General features: G+C 46.1%; 1 protein-coding gene across 5 annotated transcripts in view; it reads left to right on the plus strand.

Moving 5' to 3' along the window:
* LOC144146528 (uncharacterized) overlaps positions 1-22469 on the plus strand; it is a 62188-nt gene extending 39719 nt beyond the window's left edge. For 4 of the 5 annotated variants that reach the window (XM_077678479.1, XM_077678499.1, XM_077678473.1 and 1 more), the window contains exons 7-11: positions 4406-4657; positions 10261-10863; positions 11116-11277; positions 19103-19341; positions 19970-22469. In XM_077678479.1, the coding sequence (XP_077534605.1) occupies positions 4406-4657; positions 10261-10863; positions 11116-11277; positions 19103-19341; positions 19970-20078 (1365 nt within the window). In that variant the 3' untranslated portion in view covers positions 20079-22469. The remainder of the gene's footprint in view (positions 1-4405; positions 4658-10260; positions 10864-11115; positions 11278-19102; positions 19342-19969) is intronic. The other variant, XM_077678485.1, reaches the window with a different exon arrangement.
* Positions 22470-23732: the final 1263 nt, after the last annotated feature.

Below are 23732 nucleotides of genomic sequence, written 5' to 3' on the forward strand. Positions count from 1 at the left end.
CCTTTCACCGAGTCTGAATCAGAAGACAGTCTTTCTTCAGAAGAAGACAGCTCATTTTCGGACATGCGCTTTATGCGTGCAGACTGCGATAAGGCACTGTGCGTAGACCCGTATTTCAAGGAATACCACACTGTGAAATTCTATTGAACATTTTTCAGTTCTAAGTGATGCTGACCCCAAAATACTGTTCCTGATAATTTTTTACCATGTAATCCTGACTTTAGACATTTTGTACATTCCAAATCCGCAATAAACTAATTTGACCACCAGGGAAAGTTTTTTTCAAAAAAATTCGACCCTCAAAGGGTTAATCTAGCGGCTTTTGCTAGTAATCAGCTTGGTAGGTGAGTCTTGCTGTATAGCCCTAACCCTTTCCCCCTTCATCTTTCGCGGGTAAGCCTGCTGTTTAGCTCTTTTGTTACAGTGCCATTGGCCATCGGACACAGAGTTCCGATGGCTTCAAACCTCCGGCGAAAACTCAAAACACTGCACCTTGCAGACAGCTATACTGGGGGACAACTTTCTGTGGCAGCGGAGAGAAAGCTATGGGTAGGAGCTAACTGCTCTGTGTTACAACTTACTGCACCAAAGTAGTTCCCGACTGGTTATGGTTTCAGTTTCAGCATGACAGAAACGCATTTGGTACAGTCCATTTCTTCACATGAGCTCCGCGGTTAAGTGCGCTGAACCACGATCACCGAGCATACAGGCATATTGACGTCTCCTTCCCCACGCTTCATTTGCAAACACAAGCAAACGCTTTGACAGGAGAACTTAAACCGACCATGGACAATATATTTTCCAGCTCTGTACCGTCCAGACGTGAATTGTGGCAGCGCTGCAGTTTTGAGGGCATGCACTGAAGTTAAACTTTTGACAGCTTAGGTGCAAAAGGGACCATTTTGTCTCTCTAGTCCTTTTTTCTGGGTTGTTTCTCATGACTATGATGATGTTGTAACACCACGAACATTTAGTTTTCAATTACCTGAGACCTGGTTAGATGTAGCTGTTCAAAGCATCGCTTATCTTAGTTTTCTCGTAGTTATTGCTCTGTCAGCTGTTGTTTTTTTATTTATGGGAACGCATATTTTCTAACTTCTTGGAGAAGTGGTTGGCTTAGCATTGATCGAATGTTAAGTAACAGCGATTTGAATTTTTTTGTGTGTGTTTATAAGAAATAAAACTTGCACTGCTCCCAAGCTCGCCTTTTTATGCTCAAAGCTGCTCCAAAACTCTCTTCTTATTGCTCCAAAGCTGCCCCTAAACAGCATTATTCCTGCTCCCTGAGCTGCTTTGAAAGGCTCAAGCCCGCTTCCATACCTGAATGTCCCGATACAGCAGGTTCGCCTACACAGTCGACTCCCGTTAATACGAAGCCCACGGGGACCACAAAACACTGCGAATTAACTGAACTTCAAAATAAACAAAAAGCACAAGAGTAGCATTGTTATTAGTACGCTGCACGTCTCCCTTGATTTCGTTCAGAATTGCGACTGATCCAAAGCCCACGCGCGTCTGCAAGCAGTACTGATAGATCATTTTTAAAGCTTTCTCCTCATTTTCGCGTGATTGCCAGGCCGAAAAACCGTGATTTCTACACCTGGAACTCGATGCAGGTACTGAGGAAGGCGGCAAAAGATGCTTCAGAAAGTGACAGAGAAGGACGGCATTCGTGATGCTCTGACGGTCGCTAGACTTACTGCTGCTACTGATCACGGCGATTGTGTTTGTGATATCAACTCCGCTTTGGAATTCATGCCGTGAAGGGCCAAATTGCAGTGGTGGAGGGTTCTATCGACTTGCTATGTTTTGTACACAAGCTTCTCCTCCCTGTGGCAAAGTTTTGTATGATGACAATTGCATTTCTGCGAATGCAAATGTCTCAAACTTCCAAACTACATTTTCTTGTTTTTGAATTTCTTGTAGCTTTCACGTTTTGTGGAAAGTCTTTTGAAAACTTAGAATTGACCTATCATTTCCACCAATACAGTCTCAACCTTTCAAACTCCATTTTCTCGTTTTCGAATTTCCGGTAACTTTAACGTTTTGCAGGAACGTCTTTTGGAAACTTAGAATTGACCACGAAAAACGAAATTTGTACTGAAGATGTGTAGAATGCAATTAGAATGTGTAGAATGCAACCCAGGATATTGTTCCTGGGTAATCAGGGGTGGAACATCTGCGCCATTTGCGCCATTGAGCGCCAAACTTGTTTACCTGCGCCATCCTGCGCCTAACTGCCCCTGTTGCGCCAAATTCGTTTATCAGCGCCGTCCTGCGCCGCAGCGCCTGAATTATTCGCCCCCCATGATGCCCCATGGCCGAAAACGTGGCTGAAACATAGTGTTTTCGGTTTCATCAAGGCTATGAGAGTGGCTATGGAAGTTCGCTCTGGCTTAGCCGTAAGGCCGCAGACACTACGCGCCCTCTTCGCGTTCCCGTTGCATTCCTGCATGTTGTATTTGCACGGTTTTGTTTGCCGGTGCCGGCCGCTGTGCCACAATCAATGGAAAATGACCAAAAGCCAAATGTTTTTGTGTCTCAGTGCAAATGGATAGAATGATATCCGCATGAAACGTTATAGTATATTGGAGGTGAAGATCAATTTAGTCGCCCATTTTTGACGATCCCAGCTTTGCTGCTTGCAGCTTTCCGTAGCTGCATGTATTAAACAAACAGGGTCTCAGACGCTTTGCCCTCTCTGGTTAATTCGGTTTGTTTTTGTTGTGAGGTAATTACTCATTTTCGCCTGTGCACTTTGGGGTTAGCTTTGCTTAGTGGAGGATGGTCCAACATTAGTCATGCCTTCTAACACGCCCTAGTTGCATAGTCTACGGCGTAAGTTGATCTACTCTTGAAAACCTGAAACGGGCCAAGACAAAACCATGTTGAGCCCCACATGCACTGTAACCGCTGTTCAATAGAAAAAAAATGCTAGCAAACACCTTGTTTTTCAGAATTCCGCCGTGAAATCGCATACACTCTGCCATTTACCGGACACGAAGCAAGGCCTGTTATCTGATCCCCTTCGACTCTGCGCGTGAGGTTTGACTTTTCAAGGGTGATAGCGCGGCCGCGGGCTGGGGCCGAAGGGAGATAACTCCGCATGTTGGAAACCTCCAGATATAGTTCAAGAACTGCGTCCCTGGTTCGGAGTAGGCTATGTAGTGCACAGTAGAATCACTGATAATAGTAGATAGATAAATCGTAATTAGCAGGGGACTGGTGTGTGTGAACCTGTAGGGAGGTTGGGGACGCACCATAATGCTGTTAAATATGGCGTTACATGTGTTCAAAGTGGCGTTTCTGGCTGCTCCAAATCTGCTCCAAAAAGCCTTTCTGGCAGCTCCCAGCCTGCTACAAAAGGCACTTGTGCCTGCTCCAAGGACTGCTCCCAAACCCATGTACCCTGTTGCACCCCTGGGTAATGTTAGAAAAATTACCTAGACTTTCAAAATTTTTTTTGTGTAGTTTCTGTACTTGTGCACAGTTTTTACCTAGATATTGGCAATTTGTGATATCCAAAGAGGTAAATAAGCTACAGCAATATGCTTTTCGTGAATATTTGCTACATCAAGAAAGTTCCTGCAATAATCACTACAATTTGCTGTTGTGTATCACATAACTCAAGAACTATTAAAGCCACACAAAAGGTATTGGCATATTTGAAATCTAACTGAAAAAAATCTATCACTGTTTAAATTTTCAAACCTGTAGTGCAAATAATAAAAAAACTCGTACATGATGCTTTTTTCCTAATTGAATAGCAATTGGTGGTAGAAAGAGGTCATTTGGGGCTCTCAAATACCTTCAGGACACGAGCCTTCTGCACCCTTGTCTGAATGCCTCGAGTAAACTTTTAAGGAGTGAACACTGAAAATGGAATACTGAGTTAACGGAGCAGTTCTTATTACAACTTATTCTTGCAGACTATTTTTTACTGAGTTAACGGAGCAGTTCTTATTACAACTTACTCTTGCAGACTATTTTTCTTTGAGTGGAGATGTAGATGAGATTTATTTACGTCATACTCTCCATGCCTGCAATGTTTTAGCGGTTCCAAATTGGTACGAAAAGAAAACTGCCAAATCATGTTTGAGAGTTACTTGAAAGACTGCAGGGATGTGTCATTGCCATAGCTTGCCTCTGATTTCAATTGTTTTATGGCATGGAAGCAACTTGATGGCAGCAGCCCCACTGCAACAAGTGAGGGGACCTTTCCCCTGTCATCAAAACTGTGGTGGAGTACGGTGAACTCCAAATTCCGTTCAAAGTGAGGAGGGTGACGTCCGTTTCAGGTGCACCTCGAAACGCCGGTAGAGCACGGGTGTAAAGGACCTTGGTTTGCCACACGAGGATGTGATTTTCTAATGGCGAGCTTGGTTCGGGAATAATGCGAGAGTAGATGGTCGTTTCCTTCCCCCTCCAGCTGTTTGATGCAGGGCCCAACCGAAAGTGGCCCCTCTCCACTGTGCGTGTGTTCCGGGACATGGTGGTCAAGGACGACTTGCGGCTGGAGGCCAAGTTCTACCTGTGGGACCGCATGTCCGGCCGCTTCATCGTGGACGTCCTGGGCCGCACTGGGGACGGGCCGGTGGCCAACTTGAGTGCCGAGTTCATAACCATTTGCACCATGGAACCACTGAAGGCCGTCCAGGTGGGCTGTGTGCCTTTCCTGTAGGGAGTTTGCACCCTGTGTGTTGTGTACATTTCGTGTGGCTCTTCGAAAGGGGGGGCTTAACCTCTGCAGTGCCACCCTTTAAACTAAACTGTTCTTAAAGGCTGTGCAACCTATGCTGGTAATCGGCACTTTTTCTGCGTTTTGTTATAACACTCGTGTCATGCTAATGCTGGGTGAATGCGGACATATTTTGTAGGATGGAATGCTTGGTTTTTTTGTTCGCTGTTATTGAAGACACGTTTTAAGGCTTCCATGCACCAATCGAAGCCTAGATGGTTTTAAGGGGGGACGCGGCTTTCAACTTCAGAAAAATGACCAAAACATCGTTTTTTTGAAATCCACATATTCGGCTTCTATGTTTCCTAATCTGTATGTCTGCGAAGTTTTTCCGCTGAAAAGCGTCGCAAAGTGGCATAAAAAATAGTTTTGCCAGGCGCGGTGACAAACTATCAGCGCAAAAGGGCGAAAAAACGGCGATTTTCGGAGCGCTGTATCTCCGCAACGGTGCCATCGGGCGCGGCCATTTTAATATCGTTAGATCGGCGGAGTGTTCATCTTTCCGGTTCCCCTCGTCTCTTTTATCTTCGTTCATTCACAAACGCACGAACAGCAGAAAAGAAATGACGCACAAACGAAGCTAGAAATAGATGCTGAAGCGCTATTCGTCCTCCGGTCGGGCCGCGCCAAGACGGCCCTCCTGATTGGGTGTTGCGTCGCAATGCAAGATGGCGGCCGCCAGAACTGCGTAGCGTGCGGTTTGAGTTCATTTTCGGTGCTTCGCTCGGCCAAGTTTCTATTCAATCGGTGGTATTCAGCACGGACGTTATCGTGATAAGAATGCCTGAGATCACGAGCCAGATTACGGGAAGTTGTGTGGCTCGAAAGGTGGAGGTCATCGAACGCTTAGTGGGGCGCGTGACTCTACCGTCGCCAGACCCCGGAGGGTGACGCGGTGTGCGCGCTTGCGATAGCGGTTCGTGAAGTGAACTTTTAGTCGGATTTGCGATGTTTACACGCTTAGTTATTGCTGTAATTTGATTGTGGGCTCGCTAGCCTTGGGAAAGAAACAGTCGACGCGTCAAACGCTGCGGCGCGCACGGCATAGCCGACGCGCATTGCAGCATCACATGTCTGCGCAACCGGTTACAATTGAACGCCAGTAGTTGTAATTAATGCCTGCGACGTTAGATTTAATCTTAAAAGCGACCTGACAAGCCATATCAGGGATAATCAAAGTACGATATGTCGCGGTAAGCGTGCGCTGCGATGCGCGCGAGCCATATCGCCTTTCTTGCGCAACGTTTCCAGTGCACTTCTAATAATCATGCAAACAGGTTTGATTTAGGAATATAGGAATAAAAATATGTTCTCTGCGTTAAAAATTTACCTTACTGTCGCAGTATTTAACAGTGATTTTTGTAGGAAAATCATTGACACCAATGCAGATAATCATGGCTTAGGGCATACTGACTGTGCTGCGAGAAATGTTGGATGCTGTCAAAAGGAGTGAAAAAAAAAAAAAAAAAAACTTCCATCAAAGTTGGAGTTATTCACAGTATTATACCAAGCTTCAAAGTAGTTCATTTGCACCCTTATGGTATGCAAACTTTTGGCAATGAACTCCTGCACATATGAGTACTGAATTGCTGCACCAGGTAAAGTAATAAAACATAAAAGAAGCCAGAAATTTTGAAATGTAAGTAAAAAAACGCTTCACTTGTTGCCATGGGGACAACACTGCAATGGGAAGTTGTCCAGTACGATACTGCCAACCAGCTAACCTACTTTGCATTGAAAGCCCATTGAAAGCCATCTCCCCCTCCGTTTGGTCTGCTAACTGGGCTATGTACTGTTCACAGAGGAGCTGAAAATGATGTTTTGTTGCAAGAGAAAGGCTGTAAAAGGCACTCCAATTTCAAGGCAAGGCCTTCCAGATGCCCCATGTTCAAAAGGACATGAAAGGCTACAACCATGACAACTTTTGATAAGTGAAACCTATGTTGCAACTTCGGAAGCCGTTTTCTCAAAACAGTTTTTTTTGCCACCTGTGACGCTTGTACCAGGGATTTCTTTGTGACCGCTGGGCCTATTTTGATTCCGTTTCTTGCATTACATTCCTTGATGAACAGTTCAGGTCGTGACACTCTTGGTTTTCCAGATTTATTTTTTGTGATTTTTTTAATTCAAATAGTCGTTCGCAGTCGACATGCCTGTTGCTCATTAACCTCTAAAAAATGAAAACTAAAAAAACATTGTGTTGTAAAAAAAAAATTCTAAAACTGTCACGACCTCGTCCGTTCATTTGGGAATGTAAAGCACTCCGAACAAGTTTTCTATGATGTTTTATAGGTCGCTCAAGCTCGGTACAAGCGGAACAGAAAGAAAATTTAATAAATGAAAAAGTTATCAAAATATTGCCTTGAAATTTTTATGGTGTTATAACAGAAGCATTTCCAGTTGCTGTGCCAATTTTCATCAAAATCCACAAAGAAATAAAAAAGTTCATTTTGAAAGCCACGTCCCCCCTTAAAGGGACCCTGCAACACTTGCCATCGGCTACTAGTAATGTGTTTTGGGATAAAGTCTATTGTCCCAGAAATCTCCTCCCGCAAGAATTATGAAAATCCGTTCACAATTAACGAAACTACGCGCGATGAGAAATCGCGCATAATCTTTCCCTCTCAACTCGACCGCGGAACGCGACGAAAGCTGCGCGCTCTCTCCCGGAGAGGGGGGCGGCTCGCGGCGTTCTCTTCGGCGGCCTTCGATATATCACATGCCGGGTAGTTTTCTCCTTTTCTCCGCAACGCGGAGGGGCCTATTTCCGGTCTGGTGCCACAAAAAAGCAGGCATGGGTGCCTGCTCGCAAGTGCGCGCTCGGGCTGGTAGGGCGTTTTTGAAGCAATAAACGTTTGTAGTCGAGTGGTCCCGTTGAAAGGGAAGTATTGAGCTCATCACTCAAACTCCGCCGGCACTCAAAACACAAAAGAAACGGCAAAACTGTGCCCACAGGTTCAGGCATAGAAGAGGTTCGTACACAGCGATGTAGACGACGGAAATGGGAGAATCTAGCCGCGAAGTTGACCAGTGACAGCCGATCGGGCAGCCATGGCCTATGTGACGTCCCTTAGGCCATGCATAATGAGGACAACTGAAGAGAGAGCGGTTGGTTTTTCCGCGTCTTTCACATCGATTTGCGCGCTCACCGCTTCACGCGCACGTGTAATATTTGGCTCAGGTATTTCTGGCAGTGTAATCTAAACGTCGCGCAGGTTTACTTGCACTGCTCAAAGAGCGTTGCAGGGTCCCTTTAAGGGCACAGGGTAAGGCGAAATTTTGAAAAAATGACTTTTTGTTTTTCTTCGCAATTAGGGAAGTTCAATTCCTTGTGCACATTTTCCATATTCACACTTGCCTTAAAAAGTCTTATTTCTCGCTAAAAAGCAGTTTTAGCGAGAAACCATTGCATAGCAACCATTGCATAGCTGATTTTTCAGCGAGGGCAATCCAAAGACCCTGTTGCACGTTTTTTCCACATTTGCCCTTCGAAGCTGCGCACAAAAAACATCTTTTTTGGGCTTCACACTCTAATGATTGCAACATTGGATGCTGTTCTTTCATTAAATGATGAAGCAACGCATGAGGCAGCATTTTGAAATCATTCAGACCAAACCCTGGGCGCAACACCACCATCAAGTGGCTTAAAGAGGTTGACCACAAGCAAAACACCGTGGGAACAGATCTGTACGATGGTCCACAAAATAGTCAAGGAAGGACAAACGACCGGGTGAAAAGCAAGAAACTTACTTTGACAGTGATTATGAAGCTGGTGCTTTTGAAATAAATGGCTCCATTGGTGTTTTTCGCAAAAAAGTATTGTTTTTCACCTCTTTTTTTACTTTAAACTCAATTATCTCGAAACAATGTTTTTTCTTACATAGGTACCATTATTTCCTATATCTTCCAAGACAACAAGCTGATTTTTTTCCTCTGTTATCTACATAACTTGTCACACCTGCTGTACTAGAATTGTAAATATGCACGTAAGAGTTTTTTTGGTACACAACTTTTAATACTGAAATAATGCCAAAATTTAGGTACTAACGGACAAAAAATTATAAAAAACTGATTTTTTTAAGAATGTTCACAATTCTAGTACAGTTAAGAGAGCACAAAATTTGAAAGAAAATGATATATACGTTAAGCAGATACCTTTATTAGATGCCGAGAAAAATGTACCTCAAAAGGGCCAAAAATGCATGGGAAGTATAGGGCTTACTCTGTGCCCTTAAGGGACCAGTAAGACAGCCTTCTTAAACTGCACTCGAAATTTCGACCTCTTGAAAACCCTATTTTCGTATAGTCTGCTTAAAAAGAAAGCAACATGCAGAATACTACAGCTGAAATACACGCGTGGACGCCACAAGCGCCCAGCAAAAATAGGCGATTTTAAAACTGAAACCGAGGAGAGCGGCCATTGCAGTGACGTTGCAGCCTTTCAGTGAGCGGCCGGACAGTCACCAGCTCGGGAGAAAGTCTGTGCACAAGCTCTACGCGCGCACGGGGCAGCACATGGGTGGAGCGTGCGCAGTAGAGCTCGACCGGTTCTCAAGCTGGTGGCTAGCCAGAGGGAGAAGCCCCCTCGGCTGAAACGTCACAGGCGCGTCATGGCTTGTTTACGTGATCAGCTGGCAAGTGCAGCGTGGTCTGCGGCGGAGCTTTTTTAAACGCTTCTGACTGATCAATGAGGCGTTTCACGGGGCTGCCACTCGTGTCCCAGCTGATTTGGGGGTACTTACTACACATTAAAAATAAATTTGGTCGAGGTGAAATTTAGTGCCGTTGGCATTGACGCCACCCCAAGGGAGCTCCTACAAGCGGGACTCCAGTTACGGTGAAAACGATGCAGCCATTGTAAAAGTTTGGGTCGATTAGTGCTCTTTTCGCCAGGAAAACAATCAGTTTTCGCGCAAGAAGGACAGCGTTTTCATGCACAAAATGGCCCTGTTGGAGCTGCTTTATACAAATTCAAGCCTTCCCTATGAACTTTTGCACTTGCATAGACTAGCTGGATGTAAAAAAGAAAGCTTGTCGATGTATAGCCAAAGTCTATTCAATTTCCGAATGTTTAAATGAATGGAAATGCTAGAAAATCAGGAATGCTAGTCGAGTAGGCAGATATGGTAGCACTGTGTTTTACTTGTGTTGGTTGTAGTTTGCATAGCAAGAAAGTGGATCTGAACTAAATTCTTTGCACTGGCCGGTATTATAGGTATTGATCGGCACAGTCGGTATTTATTGGTATGACTGCTAAATTTAATATGAGCAGTTGCAGGTGGCTCTGTGAGTGAAGAGGAGCTGCCAAGATTGGGGATTAAATTTAGCGCCACCTGACGGAGCGTGCCGTGCCTACGCAGCAATTTTTTGGCATGCTGGCTGCCATTGTTTCTGACTGCTATGGGGAGGTCGTATCTATAAAGCTGATTGTGTGCTGCACACACCATGCACATTGTGGGTGCGAAAAGGCTTCGGATTTTTCAAGTGTTTGCCATTTCACTGCCCCTTGCGCTCTGAACCAGGTTCCCTCATGTGGCTTGGAGCGGGTCGGGCCAGCGGCTCAGCAGCCTCCAGCAGAGGGTGCCCCAGCTGCTGGCGAGCCTTTGGACAGTGGAACGCCAGCCATTGGACCCCCTGGCGAGCAAGGTGCTGCTGCATGCCGGGATGGCACGGTCAGTGTGCCTACATCTGCGTCAGCTGAGGCAGTGGCACCTGCGTGCGCGCCCGCTCCTCAAGCCACTGCCATCTCGGCCGCTGGACCTCCTCCGGCCAGCACACCACTGGCCAGCGAGCCTCCAGTTGTGGTCCCCGAGGTGTCGAAGCCTGCTGCCGCCCGCTCTCCACCGAGGCCCCCAGGTGCCGTCCCCCCGGCCGGAGGACCTTCCAGTGGAGGGGCTGTGGCCAGGCTGCCTCGCAAGCCCCTGCCGCCAGGTGTTGCCCCTGCGGCACTTCCTCCGGGCCCTGTTCCTCAGCACCTTCCGCCTCCGGGAGCCGTGCACCTGCCTCTGCCGACCATTCCTCCAACTTCAATCCCCGATGGGGGGTCCTTTAGCTTCGTCCTGTCGGTGATATTCAGTCCGGCGGACTTCTATGGCCAGATACTGACCGGGAACAGCACACCAGGGGTCAGTCCCTGCCTGTTTAGTACAATTTCACTTGATATGCTTGCAAGTTGAGGGATGATATGCCTATGCTCGCTTAATTCTATACCATACTGACTGTAAAAAGGCCACAAAGGGCATTGGCAAGATGTTTGGACTGGCAGACTTAGCCCAGTGATGTGTGATGGCGTTCGTAAATTTGCCGTGCGAGTTGATTGGCTGTCGCATACAAGGGGCGCTCTAAGGAGCATGCTTGTCGCTTTTCTCTGCCTGCAGGTGATGGAGGAGCTGCAGCAGCAGCTTAACCACAAGGGATCTACTAGTTCTCCCCCACCAGTAGCATTGGTTACCAAAGGCACCTTCTGGATCTGTGCGCATCCAGCAGACAAGAATTATTACCGGACACTGGTCCTTGAGACGGGGAATATAAATACTGGGGTAAGTGCTACGGCATTGCAGAAATGGCTGTACTGGGGCATCTGGCAAATTAATACCCCTGTTACATGGCAAATCTAATGTCGTTCAAAGTGACATTAGCTGCTAGTGACATTCGATTTGGCTGTGCGGGTCTATGCGGTGAAACAAATCATTTGCATCATTTTATAGTGATAGCGGTGACGGTTAGCAATTTGCAAAATTATGGTTCAAGTGCATCTAAGTTTTCATAATAGTTTTTAAAAACAAAACAGATAATTCTTTTTTTAATTAAAAAGAAGAAAATCAGTTTTATTTGACGTAAGCAGACCACAAGCCGAGGCAAGTCAGCAAAAAACCTTATTAGGAAGCACGCTCGCATTGGGCACAAGATTTTTTCTTTGCAAGTACAGTGTGGACCGCAAATAGTGTATGCAGTGATGTGATAGCTGCGCCAATTGAGCCTAACTGCTCCGAGAGGTAAATCCTGCTACATCCTGCTACATCCTGCTACGAAGACTGCTTTTCAGGCAATATGTGCCAATCTTGCGCTGAAGCTCCGTTTCGCCAGGCTTCCTCGATATGGCGTGCTCTTTACGCCACGAGCGTTGAAGAGGAGGGATTCTTGGAGTTTTCTGCTCACGAAAACATGCCGCGCACGCCAAAGGCACGCTGCTGCTGCCGCGGAACACCCAAACACTGCGCGCGGCACGGCCGGTGGCGGCTTCGGGCGCGAAGTGGTGTGGGGATCTCGAGCGAATGCGTCCAACAGCTCTCTAAAATGCTGCTCAAGGCACACACGAAGTTGCGTGTGTGGTAAGGGAGCTTATAATGGGGTCGAAAACGGTACTATAAACCATCATCCACGCCACTAGTGAAAGCGACTATCAAATATCTGCCAGGGTAGTTGTCTGAGCCAGCTGGCTGTCTCGAGCGCTTCGAAACTTCCGCCTTGAGGCGCGCGCCTCCCCATTGGGGCAAGTCGGCAAGCTCCTCCCACTGTCGCGCGTGTCAGTTTCTGACCGAGGTAGAAGGTGCCGCGGGCGCGATATAATCGGTGTGGGCGTCAAAATATCGCGCTCGCAATGCCGACGAGCACGAATCACGTGCCAAAGTGCGCCATGCGGTTCACGCTTTACTATCTGCATTTCAATAAAGCTTGGCGAGTTAGCACAGGACCGGGATAATTGGAGATTAATGGGAGAGGCCTTTGCCCTGCAGTGGGCGTAGATAAGCTGGTGGTGGTGGTGATGGTGATGATTGTGATGATGATGAAAGCTTGGCAGGAGTTCACGTGACTAACTCCGAGGGGTCGAGATGGAGAGGGCATTGCAAGGGTAGCTAGCGGGAAAGGGGAAAGGGACGAAAGTTCAAGATGGCTTAATTTGGGACCGGTTCATTGAACAGTTTTGAGCTTCGAAGAAAGTGATCTTGCCTGACTCAAGAGGAACGCTACAGGAGCGCTTCAGGAACGCATTTTATGATAAAACTTTCTTTGCAAAGCTACTCTTCGTGAAGAATGTGGTCGACGTTTTCACTGATTTTTGTAAGCCGTTGGTCCACCTATAGGTGACCCTCTTTCACAAGCTGGGTGGGCTCTTCATGAAGACAGAGTCTTACCGCTCAAAAAAGCCAGAGAGCTGCCGTTGTTGCAAACCCAGTCCCCTGCAAATTGGAAAGCGAGTGTAGAAGTCGGAGAGGACATGTAGCATGCAATTTCGTCTTGTGAACCAGGAAAGAAACAGACATTTAGGCTGGGCGCTAGAAGCTTTTACATAAAATGCACTCAGTACATTCTGTCGCGTGTCACTCTGTTCTGTTCATTATGGTTTTACGAAACGTTCTGTAGCCTACCGATTGGAATGCTACCCCGATAGTCATTTTTTAAATAAAACTTCAAGTTCTTTCATGATCTGTTGGCTCATGCAGTGAATGCATGTACACACTCGCACGAACTCTTTCGGTGCTTGTCTTAAGGCATTTCATAGTCACTGCTAAAAGACATCTGTGCGGCAGAAACTCGTCTGCACCGAAAGCATTTTACTTGTTTAAACATTTCTGTGTGCCCAGGATGCTGCTTTTGGGGCTTTTTTCGGTTGTTTTGCTCCCCTTCTAGCAATATTTCTCAAATCTTAATGCTAGTTCTGGCTCAACTATTCCGCGCAAGTTGACATTTTTTCTGGAGCGTGTTTTTGAAATGTTTCCCCACAAAATGTATATTCTAATTTTTTTCTACTACCGGTGGTTTGATATACACAAGTTCTTTTTAGATGCAGAGCATCTGATTCACTCGCCTTGTCCCTCCGGCGTTGTCCACCCCTCTCCCATTCTCTTCGCCGCGCCAGCTGCGCTCTCCGCCGCTCACCCCCTCTCCTCTCCGATAGCAAACACTCTCTCGCGAGGGGCATTGGATTGGATTGGATTCGATTCGATTCGATTGGCTTGGATTTGGATTGGATTAAAGTGCATTGTGTTGGATTGTGTTGCGTCATAGCCGTGGCACGTTGCGTCATAGCCGCGACAGATGCGCTGGGGCCGGCGCATGTGCAGTACTCTCTCTTAAGGGGGGACGCGGGTCTTAGAATGGTCAAAAATGGCCAAAATATCGATTTTGAGAAAATCCAATTTTTGGAATTATTGTACCTTCAAGCACCAGCCTTCAAAATATCAACGCGAAATTCCATCGGGAAATACTCTAAAATCATGTTTTGAAACGCCTCGAGGGCCACGAAATGCCCAGAATTGGGCAAAAGTTGCTTCAAATTCCCGCGCGCCCCGCGGGCGAAGCAGCCGACCGATCGCCGCCATCTTGGTCTTGTTTTGAAGCTTGTTTCTTTGTGCGCATTTTGCGATATCTCAAAATGGCGTCGCTTGAGTAGAACGACCGGCCTTGCCAGTTTTCCGAAGGCACCTTCTCGGCCGCTGATTGGCTAGAGCGGGCGCGCGCGGTTTGAGTTCGCCATACGACCCCTCCCATTGGTCGGCGCGACTGCTGTCATGGCGGTCGCCATCATGGCGTCTGCTACGCGCGTCTGACGGAGTCCGCTCTTCTGGCGCAGCGCTCGCTTAGAGCAGTTTTTTTTTACAGTTTCTTCTAATTCTTCCATCGCGTACTTTCGTGAATGATGCCAGGAGACGTACGTTTGAAGAAGACGACCCTTCATGCGCACGGGAAGCGAAAGCGTCGTCCGCCTATCCCAAGGTCGCGTGGTGCGACTTCGGGCCGCTCGACTCCGCCGGATGAGAATCGTTCGCCGCCTCGTATTGCCTCGCCTGCCCCATCGCTTGACCAACCACCTCCGGAATCCATACCTGGTCCAAGCACGTCCTGCCGGCTTGACACGAGGTATTACACGGCGGAGGAGATCGCCGCGCGTACGGAACACGCGGACGAGGTCAAGCGCGGAACGGAGACTAAGTCAGCAACGCAGCGGAAATTCGACCTCCTTGAAGTGGATTTGGCGCACTCAGAGGAAGAATCCGGCACAGATTTTGTCTTAGTGGATTTTGCAATGCTGAAGGACCTTTTCGCGCACGTCAGGTGCGGCAAGTGCGGGCTGGCGGTGCCGGATTTGAGGAAGCCTGACCGGCAGTACGGCCTCGCCGTGAAGCTCGAGGTGACGTGCTCGATTTGTGAACACCGTGTGGAACGCTTTTCCTCGCCAAGGACCGAAGGATCTGGCAATATCACTCTTTTTGAAGTGAATATGAGGGCTTTGAAAAGTATTCAAAGCATGGGGAAGGGGGTGACTGCTCTTTCAGATTTTTGTGCTGGTATGAACTTGTCCCACAGAGGCCTGCACCACAAGACATTCCAAGCGCACTTGAGGAAAGTGGTTCAGGTTTGCGAGGACACTGCAGCAGCCTCTGAAGCTGATAGTGTGCGTGCCATCAAGGACTTGTACACCTTGGTCAGCCGCCAAACAACATAGATGATATGTTTGATGGCACGTGGATGACAAAGGGACGGTTGTCACGCATTGGAGTGGGCTGCATCATTGGAGTGTACACCGGCTTGGTGATTGATCATGTAGTCCTCTCTAACTTTTGCTTAGGTTGCACCATCAGACCCAAAGCTTCAGATGAGGGCTACGAAGATTGGCTGGCAGACCATGAGTGTCAGCGAAACATTGACTGTGGTGCAGGACGCATGGAGGTAGAGGCAGCCCTGATAATGTTCAAGCGCTCGCTCTCCAAGAATGGGCTGCAGTACACAACCGTGATGTCCGATGGAGATAGCCGCACCATGCACGGCTTGAAGGAAAAAGGCGTCTGTGGGTTTATCCCCTGAGGCCAAGAAAGTTTGCCTTCCAGCTACATTTATTTTCCCCAAAAGACTCTGTTGAGGGCCAACAACATGATGCATTTGCGGAAAACGCACTGCGCAGTGTCCCACCCCTGTATCCTCTCAAACTTCCAGCATAAAAACCGCGAATGAAATAGCCTCACCAAAGAACAAAAAAGGGGGGCACCTAAAGCAAGTTTCACCCTTACACTTTTGCCGTACACAATATTCTGGGTACCACAGTGCACTGTAATAGATGATGGCACTTCACGAAGGACTGTTGCAGTTTTCACGACGCCAGCAAGACACCACCAGATTTCACAACGCTAACAAAATGCCAACAGATTCGAAGTCGATAAATTTTGCTAAATTCCTGTTGGGGTCCGTTACTTGGCCTTTTGTATCTCCAGTTCTAGTTGACATTTTTGGAATCCAAAGACAGATTTGAAAATGGGAAGAACATGTCTTTGTCACTGGGAAATTTTGAAGCTACACTACTGATGGTTCATCTCATAACACATGGCCAAACTTCAAATGCAGTTTTCTCAGTTTCATATTTTTGGTCACTTCCCTCAGCCTTACGCAGCTTTTTGGAAACTTATTTTTGCTTCATAAGGTCAATCTTGGTACCATTTTTTTCAGTACAGCCTGAGGCAGCCGATGACATTCTTAGTTTTTCTGTTTAGGCTACGCATAAATGATGACTTGCAGTTATTTTGATGAGCCAAAATATCCAATACTGCCATTTTTTGTACTTGACATATTTTTTTAGGATGCCGTGACTTTAGAGAAAAACGAAGAATGTCATCAGGTATGGGAACTCTCTGGCTATCCATTCATGTAATTAAAAGCGACAAAATGCAATGCGAAAGTTCATTAAAGCTGCGTAAGAAATTACCTAATTGCGGTTTAGACTTTGTATGATAACTTTTGAACTAACAGCACCAGCTCAAATATAATTGCATATTTGAAATCTACAGAGAAAAGCACATCAGTGTGCAAATTTTCATAAGTTTCTACCCATAAATAAAAAAGTTAGTTTTAAGACCCTCGTCCCCCCTTAAAAGCGGTTTCCTCTCCTTCGGGCGCGCTGCGCATATAACCGGTGTGCCGTTCTCCGGCGAAGCAACATCCACGCTTGGCTCAAACACTTAGAGTCCACTCCGCTTTACAAGTACGCCAACGTCGTCATCGACTGGGACCGGCTTACGCAGTCCCCTCAACGTTATGCGCGCTATAAAACGCGGTCCCTTCCCCGCTCCGCCTATGCGTCGCATCTACACAAGGGTTCCCGCGAGGGGAGGTGGGAGCTTTTTTTTATCATTCTTTTCGACAACTTGACAAAAATTTTGATTTTGATATTTTTTTTTCACAACATGATATATAAAAACATTTAAAAAACTAGTTTTATTGGAAAGGCCGTCAAATAATCTGCATTTTGTGTTCCTGTAATTAGTGCCTAGCCAATTTTTTTAGCAGGAAAAAAATGTTTTCTTGGACCCTTAAAAATTGGTCAATTTTCTGGTGGTAGCGAAAGAGTTAATGAAGTTCGTCTCAACTTAAGCCAGGTAGAACTTACCAGACCCAATTAGATACGAAATGCACTGCTATTTTGCAGGACTTAAGGGGAGTGCTTAACTATCGTGTCCAAATGTGGAACGAAATCAAGGGATCACAGGGTTCGCACAGGTCTTTGAAAACCTTGAAAACCCTTGAATTTAGAAGTGTCAATTTCAAGGCCTGGAAAGTCCTGGAATTTTTAAATGACCCTTGAATACCCTTGATTTTTCCGGAGAGAATCAATGGCCCCTCCTTTTCACAAGAATTTAAAGTGTTTGTCGTGGAGTTTAGGTGTTAACAAATGTAAAGAATCATTGTAACAATCAAGTTTCAGTGTATTGCGTGAAATTACAAGTTTGGTGGATTTTCATTATTACAAGGCAACATTGGGAGCAGGCACTTGTCAATCCAATCCATATCATGATACAATCCAGTGAAAGCCAGCTTCTGTTCTCTATCTTGCATCTTCCATCTAGTCTGTGCCTCATACGCTCCACCTACGTTTGCTTTTACGTGCAAATGGTGGACGTGCACATAGTTCATCCTGCCTTGAAGCAACACTTGCTCCAGCTGATGCTCTTGCTGACAAAACAGGAGATGCAGGCAACATGAACGAAGTTTTGAAATCAAAGAGCCTCAGAAAAACACAAAGAAAAAAGAAAAACCTGTAAATACCAGCCATGAAATAAAAAAAATAAAGCTGGGGGAGCATTTACGAACCCGTTAGCACCTATCTAAATGTGCTTTAATGGGCTTAGGTATTGTGCAATAAAAAACTTTTGCATTGTATTGGAAAGGTTATAAATAATTCCAAATAAAACATTAGATGGGAACATTGGCAATGTGTTTTCTGGTCCTTGAAAGTCCTTGAAAACCCTTGAATTCTTTCTTTTGAAGCCTGTACGAACCCTGGATCACTGTTTCAGCAATCGCACACACGAGCTGTGCGTTCACTTTCCTTTGGTTTTTCGACTTCAACGAGCAGCTATCACTTGGTGGACGCATTTTTTGAAGTACACAGTAGGCTGCCCACAAATGGCAAAAGGTGTCGCTAGAGTATGGTAGCCCATAAGGCCCTCTGATTTTAGCTTGTGCTATTTTCTGCAGGCTCCCTGTGTCATATAGTGATGTCTCCCAGAAGAAAGAAAATAATGTGGCTTTCTCAATAAGCCCGTCGCCGCGCTACTCGCGGAGGCCATTTAGTAGCAGCCAAATGTTTGCAGTTGTACGCCTTGAAACAAGCCGACTCATTAAATCCTTCGTCGTGTGTTGATCCCCAAGTATAATTTTGATTTATCTCCCGTGCTTCTTTCATAGAATGTTCTTGAAATTTATGCCACATTGGCTTGTCCAGGGACTACGTGATCAATCTTCGAGGCATGATATTGGCTAGTGTAACTAGCGTACTGTCGGGTATGAGTGCTCTACTAGATCGTGTAAGTGCATTCTTGAAACACATTTGCATTGTAGTGTATAGCCATAGCATGACCATATGAGGGAATGCTGCTTAGTAAATTTCAGGGTAGTGAAATTAGTCAGCTGCATGCATATGCCGGTTTCGCGACGCCGACGGGTGACACACACCTGGTGCTTGTACAGACCAAATGTAGCACACTAAGTTCGCGTCGGAAACATCGACACTCTTGTAAATGCACTTCATTTGTGAACACAGTGACTGCTCCCCATAATTCTCTTTCCAATGCATAAAAACTATATTTCTCAGCCCTGAATGTGCCACAAAGCAGCGGTGACAGTGGTGAACTGCCTGGAGCGACCCGCAGCTGCTTTAAAAATGAGCCGCTAGGGGCTTTCAGTGGCTACAGGCTGCCCTTGGAGTGCATAGTGCATTGGGCAGTTGCTGCAGGTGATACCCACAGCTCTGCTGCCCAACCACTTAGTGTGGATTGGAGCCCAAGGGTCTTCAGCCTGGCCTCTGTTGTGCCTGGGCTGTGTGCCGTGAAGCCCTGGCCAGTGGCGTGATGGGAGCCTGGCTGTGTTGTGCAGTGGCGAGCCCGTGTGCTGTACGTGGACTACGGCAACCGCGGCTTGGTGGAGCTGGACAACCTGCGGCCCCTCCCGGAGTACCTGGCGAAGCTCCCGGCCTGTGCTCACCGCATGTCCCTGGCCCTGGTGAACCCCTTCCAGGGCAGCAAGTGGGGCGAGGCCGCCAAGGCGCTGTTTCTCAATGAGACCGGCTTCAATACTGTCTTGTTCGCCGAGAAGAAAAGCCAGCACCAGACTGGGTGCGATGCTCTTCTTCCCACGGGCAGCTGACCCACTTGAGTGGCATGAAGCAGGGTTCAAGGCTTGTGCATGGTGTAGTAAAATGCCTGGCGGCGGGGGGTTGAACGGGACACCAAACATGGGTTGTGCCTTTTGGGGCAAACTTGTTCTGGGGTGTTGTCAAATTGCACGCGACCAACGCCTGAGAATAGTAGAGAGATTAGGTACTTGGCAGGGGACTTGCACAGCGGCCTGTACGGAGATTAGGGAGGCACCATAATGCCGTTAAATGGTGTTACATCTCCAAATGGCAATTTTGGGCGCTACAAACCTGCTCCAAAAATGCCTTTCTGGCTGCTCCAAGCCTGCTACAAAAGGCACTTTCGCCTGCTCCCAGGACTGCTCCCAAACCCATGGACCCTGTTCCACCCCTAGTTGCAGTGCTGGCAGTGCTCCTATAATGTGTGGGAAAAAAAAGGGTCTAAAAAGTGATTCACTCCTAGATGTGCAATCTTTTCATGTGCTTATAAACGTAGCTATTCACATGCTGCTCTTGTGGCAGTTCCGAACCTGCGCAGACTAGAGCCATGCTGGCACCCTCTTCACACTTTATGCTAACGCTTACAGACTTTTTTTCTCTCTTTCCAGTCTGGAAACCGTTGCCGAAGTGGTCCTGTGGAACAAGAATGGCCCGACCCCAGTGAACATCAACATCTTGCTGGTCGAGAAGAAGCTTGCGCAGCTGAAGTCCCCATGACGAGAGCTAAGGCAACCCGTGGACTCCCCGTGAGGAGGAGGGACCCGTCTGTCAGCCACGAGTTTTTCTGTTGCTTGTATTGTCACAAAAAGTTCAATGTGCTGGCGACTTAGGGCATGTTGCGGGCTCAGTCTGTTAGAGGGCATACAAGCATGGGTGGCACGTCAGTGTCGCATGTGTTCTGTACTACTAGCACGCTTGCATGTCTGCAAACGGGTTGAGCCAGGGGCTCGTTTGAAGTTGCCACTCATGCCCCAAGTCTCCAGTGCACATTTTTTGTTGCGTTTAGGTTATGTTATTGTTTCGTCCTTGTCAAATTATCGTGCCAAATCCAGTGAGCATGTGGTGTGTGGTAGTGTTCTCGTGCATTCAGGGCCTGCAATGCTATTTTGTGCTGTTGTTACAGCAGTAGCACAGCCATCGCCATGGGTTTTTTTTGTTTGTTTGTTTAAATGCATTCCATTTGATCCACCTGCAGAAACACACTGCAGTTCAAGACGACACAGACAATTGGGAAACTTTTTGGGTGGAGATTTCAATCCTCCATTAATCTCGTTATCCATGTCATGTTGATGTTGGCATGCTTTCCTTCTCCTACTCCCCCCTCCTCCTCTCTCTTTTTTTTTCTCTCTCTCGTGGCATTTAACATCTGTTATTTGTGTAACTACTCTGCAGTGCAAGATGGCAGAAGAAAGCCTTCTTAAAATAGGAATCGGGCTAGTCGTGGGTTTCCCTATTTCAAAGTACCTGTGATTGGGGCAGAACTACTCTGCAGTGCCTGATGGCCCAAAAAAGTTTAAATTTGAGATCATATTTGTGAATGAGAGTGAGGGAATATAAAACAGCCTTTGCAGCTTCCACATTCTCTTAGGGGACCTGCATTGAGGGAAACGTTGCACGTCTTTCTTCTGTCATGCTGAAGACGATGCATTTGTTACTGACAAGGTCATAGTGGAAGATCCACTCCTTGATTAGGTTGTATTTTTCTAGCAGTGCATCTTCACATGCTCTGTTTGGCCCTCAAAAGAACATCGCTGCCTAAAAAAAATTGGTAATACAAGGAGAAGTGCACCGTTTGCCAAAGGACCCTGGCCCTTCTGACCTACATGTAGTCTGTACGTATGCATTCTGCCCTACAATACCGTAGGGTTTTGCGATATGTGTTCATTTCATGGGAAGTTGTGGATTTTAGTGTTTGTTTTAATAATGGTAATCTTACAGCATCATGGCAGTTGCAAAAGATTCGGTCCTCTATTTTTAAAGCTGTAGATCGGCACACGCTCTAGTTTGTCTGCAAAAGAAGGCACGAAGCAAAATTTGATTGTAACGCTTATAACATACACCTAAACTCTAAGTTGAAAATGCATTACACTAGCCAAAGAGCCCTGGTCATCAGCCGGCCTGTGTGCAGTCACAACGAGTAGCTGTTTCCTGTGTGTTTTTGTCTTGGCCCATATGCGTCACAAGGCAGTTGTTCGAGTGGGTGGTTTTTTTGTTTGTTTGTCTGCTTGTTTGTTTTGGTAGTGTAGTAGCATGGCCTATGGAAACTACTGCTTGTCTGCACAACAGTTGTTGCATGCATGAAACTGTGCAATTAGGCAGCACTTAGTGGCTGTTAACTTACCTTCTGGATTCTTTTGACTCGCCCTAAGGTGGGCAAACCCATGTTTCTTTGTTTTGACAAGCTGTAAAAGAGAGGACCATATAGCTCAACACTGCCTCGTTGGCTGAAAGCTTGCTTCTTTGTTTTCTTATGTGGGATCTGTCGTGCAGCACATATTTCTTGCCATGTATAGTGCACCGTCATTTTTGATCATGCATTGATGGGCAAGAGCAAAAGTACAAATGCCGTGATGCTGTGTTGGGGTAAGGTGTGTGGATCTGTCTACAGCAGTGTCTGCAGCAGTTCTGAGTTTTATTTGCTTGGATTTTTCGTTAATGTAGTTATTTATTGTTAGGAACAAAGTTTGTTCTGGATTAACATATAGGGGAGGGCCTGGTGTTACTGCATTTTTGAAACAGAAAAAAAAAACTTTTTGCTAATAAGTTGGCTTCTAGTTTTAACACCAGTTAGGGACTGAATTTCTTCATCTACTGTGATTGGTGTTTCAGTTATTGTACATGAGTAATTAAATTTGTTTTAATTAGTGTGAATAGTGAAAATGAGTTTTGGTTGACGTGGAATTCGTTTTGATTGGCAAAATTAGTTTGTATCTGCTCAAATACCTTAATTTTAACTGGCAGCAAACTGGTTTTAACTACCACATCCTCCCCTTTCATTGTTTTGCTGTGATAATATTCAATATTGTGTGAAAGTTTTACAAATCATTGTTCATTGTTCAGGAGTTTATTGTGGGAAAATAAAAATAAAGTTATTTTCACAAAGCTGTATCACTCTCGTTCCTGTTATGGTTACAGTGCTGCAGAAAGATGGCAATGCCACTCAAACTGTTTTCTGCAATAGTATATATTAATCTGTATTCAGTAAGATAGGTCGGCAGTCTACAACGCCAAAGGAGGCATAGGGGTGGTGTTAGGCTCTTTTTTTTACTAGGGTTAGTGCCAACGCTTTTCGATCCCCACTCTGGGTGTGTTTTTCTTTCTTACATATATTTAAAAAGTTGACTTCACTAACCCTAGTAAAAAAGCCTAACAACACCCTTATGCCTCCTTTGGCGTTGACTGCCACCTACCTTTCTGTATTTCCTCAACGAGCCCCTCATTTCCTAACTATATATATATATATAGAAGAAAACTTCGAACAAGGTAGAAACCACTTGCCAACATTTCAGCAAAGAGACTTGCCTTTGTCAGGGTGTTCGAAGTTTTCTTCTGTTCTCTACCATCTTCAAAGTTTTATAGCTCCCGGGATTTTATATATATATATATATATATATATATATATATATATATATATATATATATATATATATATATATATATATATATATATATATATATATATATATATATATATAAAGCCGAATAGCACTGGCAATGACGACTGCAACCTTGATATGTATCTTTACCGAGTCCCTCGTCCCGTATCTCTCTGTTCTGCTATATATATATATATATATATATATATATGAAGCAATATTGCTGACAATTTACTTCCCACTGAAGTAATGAATTTCCTGTTTGGGGAGTCTCTCTTTACTTCGTGCTGAATATCTCCTACAGTTCCACTACTCCTGTTAAATGCGATTCAGCAGAGGTATCTTTTGCTGTATTGGAAAGTTCCTTTGCATTGTAACCTTGGCCAGTTTGTGTAAACAATGAAATAATGCATCCCTATCACTTGACTGCTGCATAGTGAAGCCTTCCTGCCTCTGAGTACTTTGCAGGGCACGCTAAAGTGACTGTGAAGGCACAGTAAACTAGCTGCATTAGGATAGAATGCAGGTGAGGCAGTAGGTCTGGTGGATGGCACTCCCAGTAAAGGTGTCATACTTATGGGTGTAGGGCAAGTTAGGCTCGCGAGGACACCATCTATGCAGTGGATATGGGGTGGGGTGGCCACAGATGTGGCTTCACGGGAGAGGGTGGGGGGCTGGGAAGCACTGCCTACTGGCATGTAGCGTGCAGAGGTGCTGGCCACAACATGGACAGACCCGGGGGGAGTTCTTGGGTAAGCGCGTGTGCTTGAGCATT

This window comes from Haemaphysalis longicornis, unplaced genomic scaffold (assembly GCF_048455015.1).
Source record: "Haemaphysalis longicornis isolate Haplotype H1 unplaced genomic scaffold, Haemaphysalis longicornis Haplotype H1 scaffold_1, whole genome shotgun sequence".
In the NCBI taxonomy this organism is placed as follows: domain Eukaryota; kingdom Metazoa; phylum Arthropoda; class Arachnida; order Ixodida; family Ixodidae; genus Haemaphysalis; species Haemaphysalis longicornis.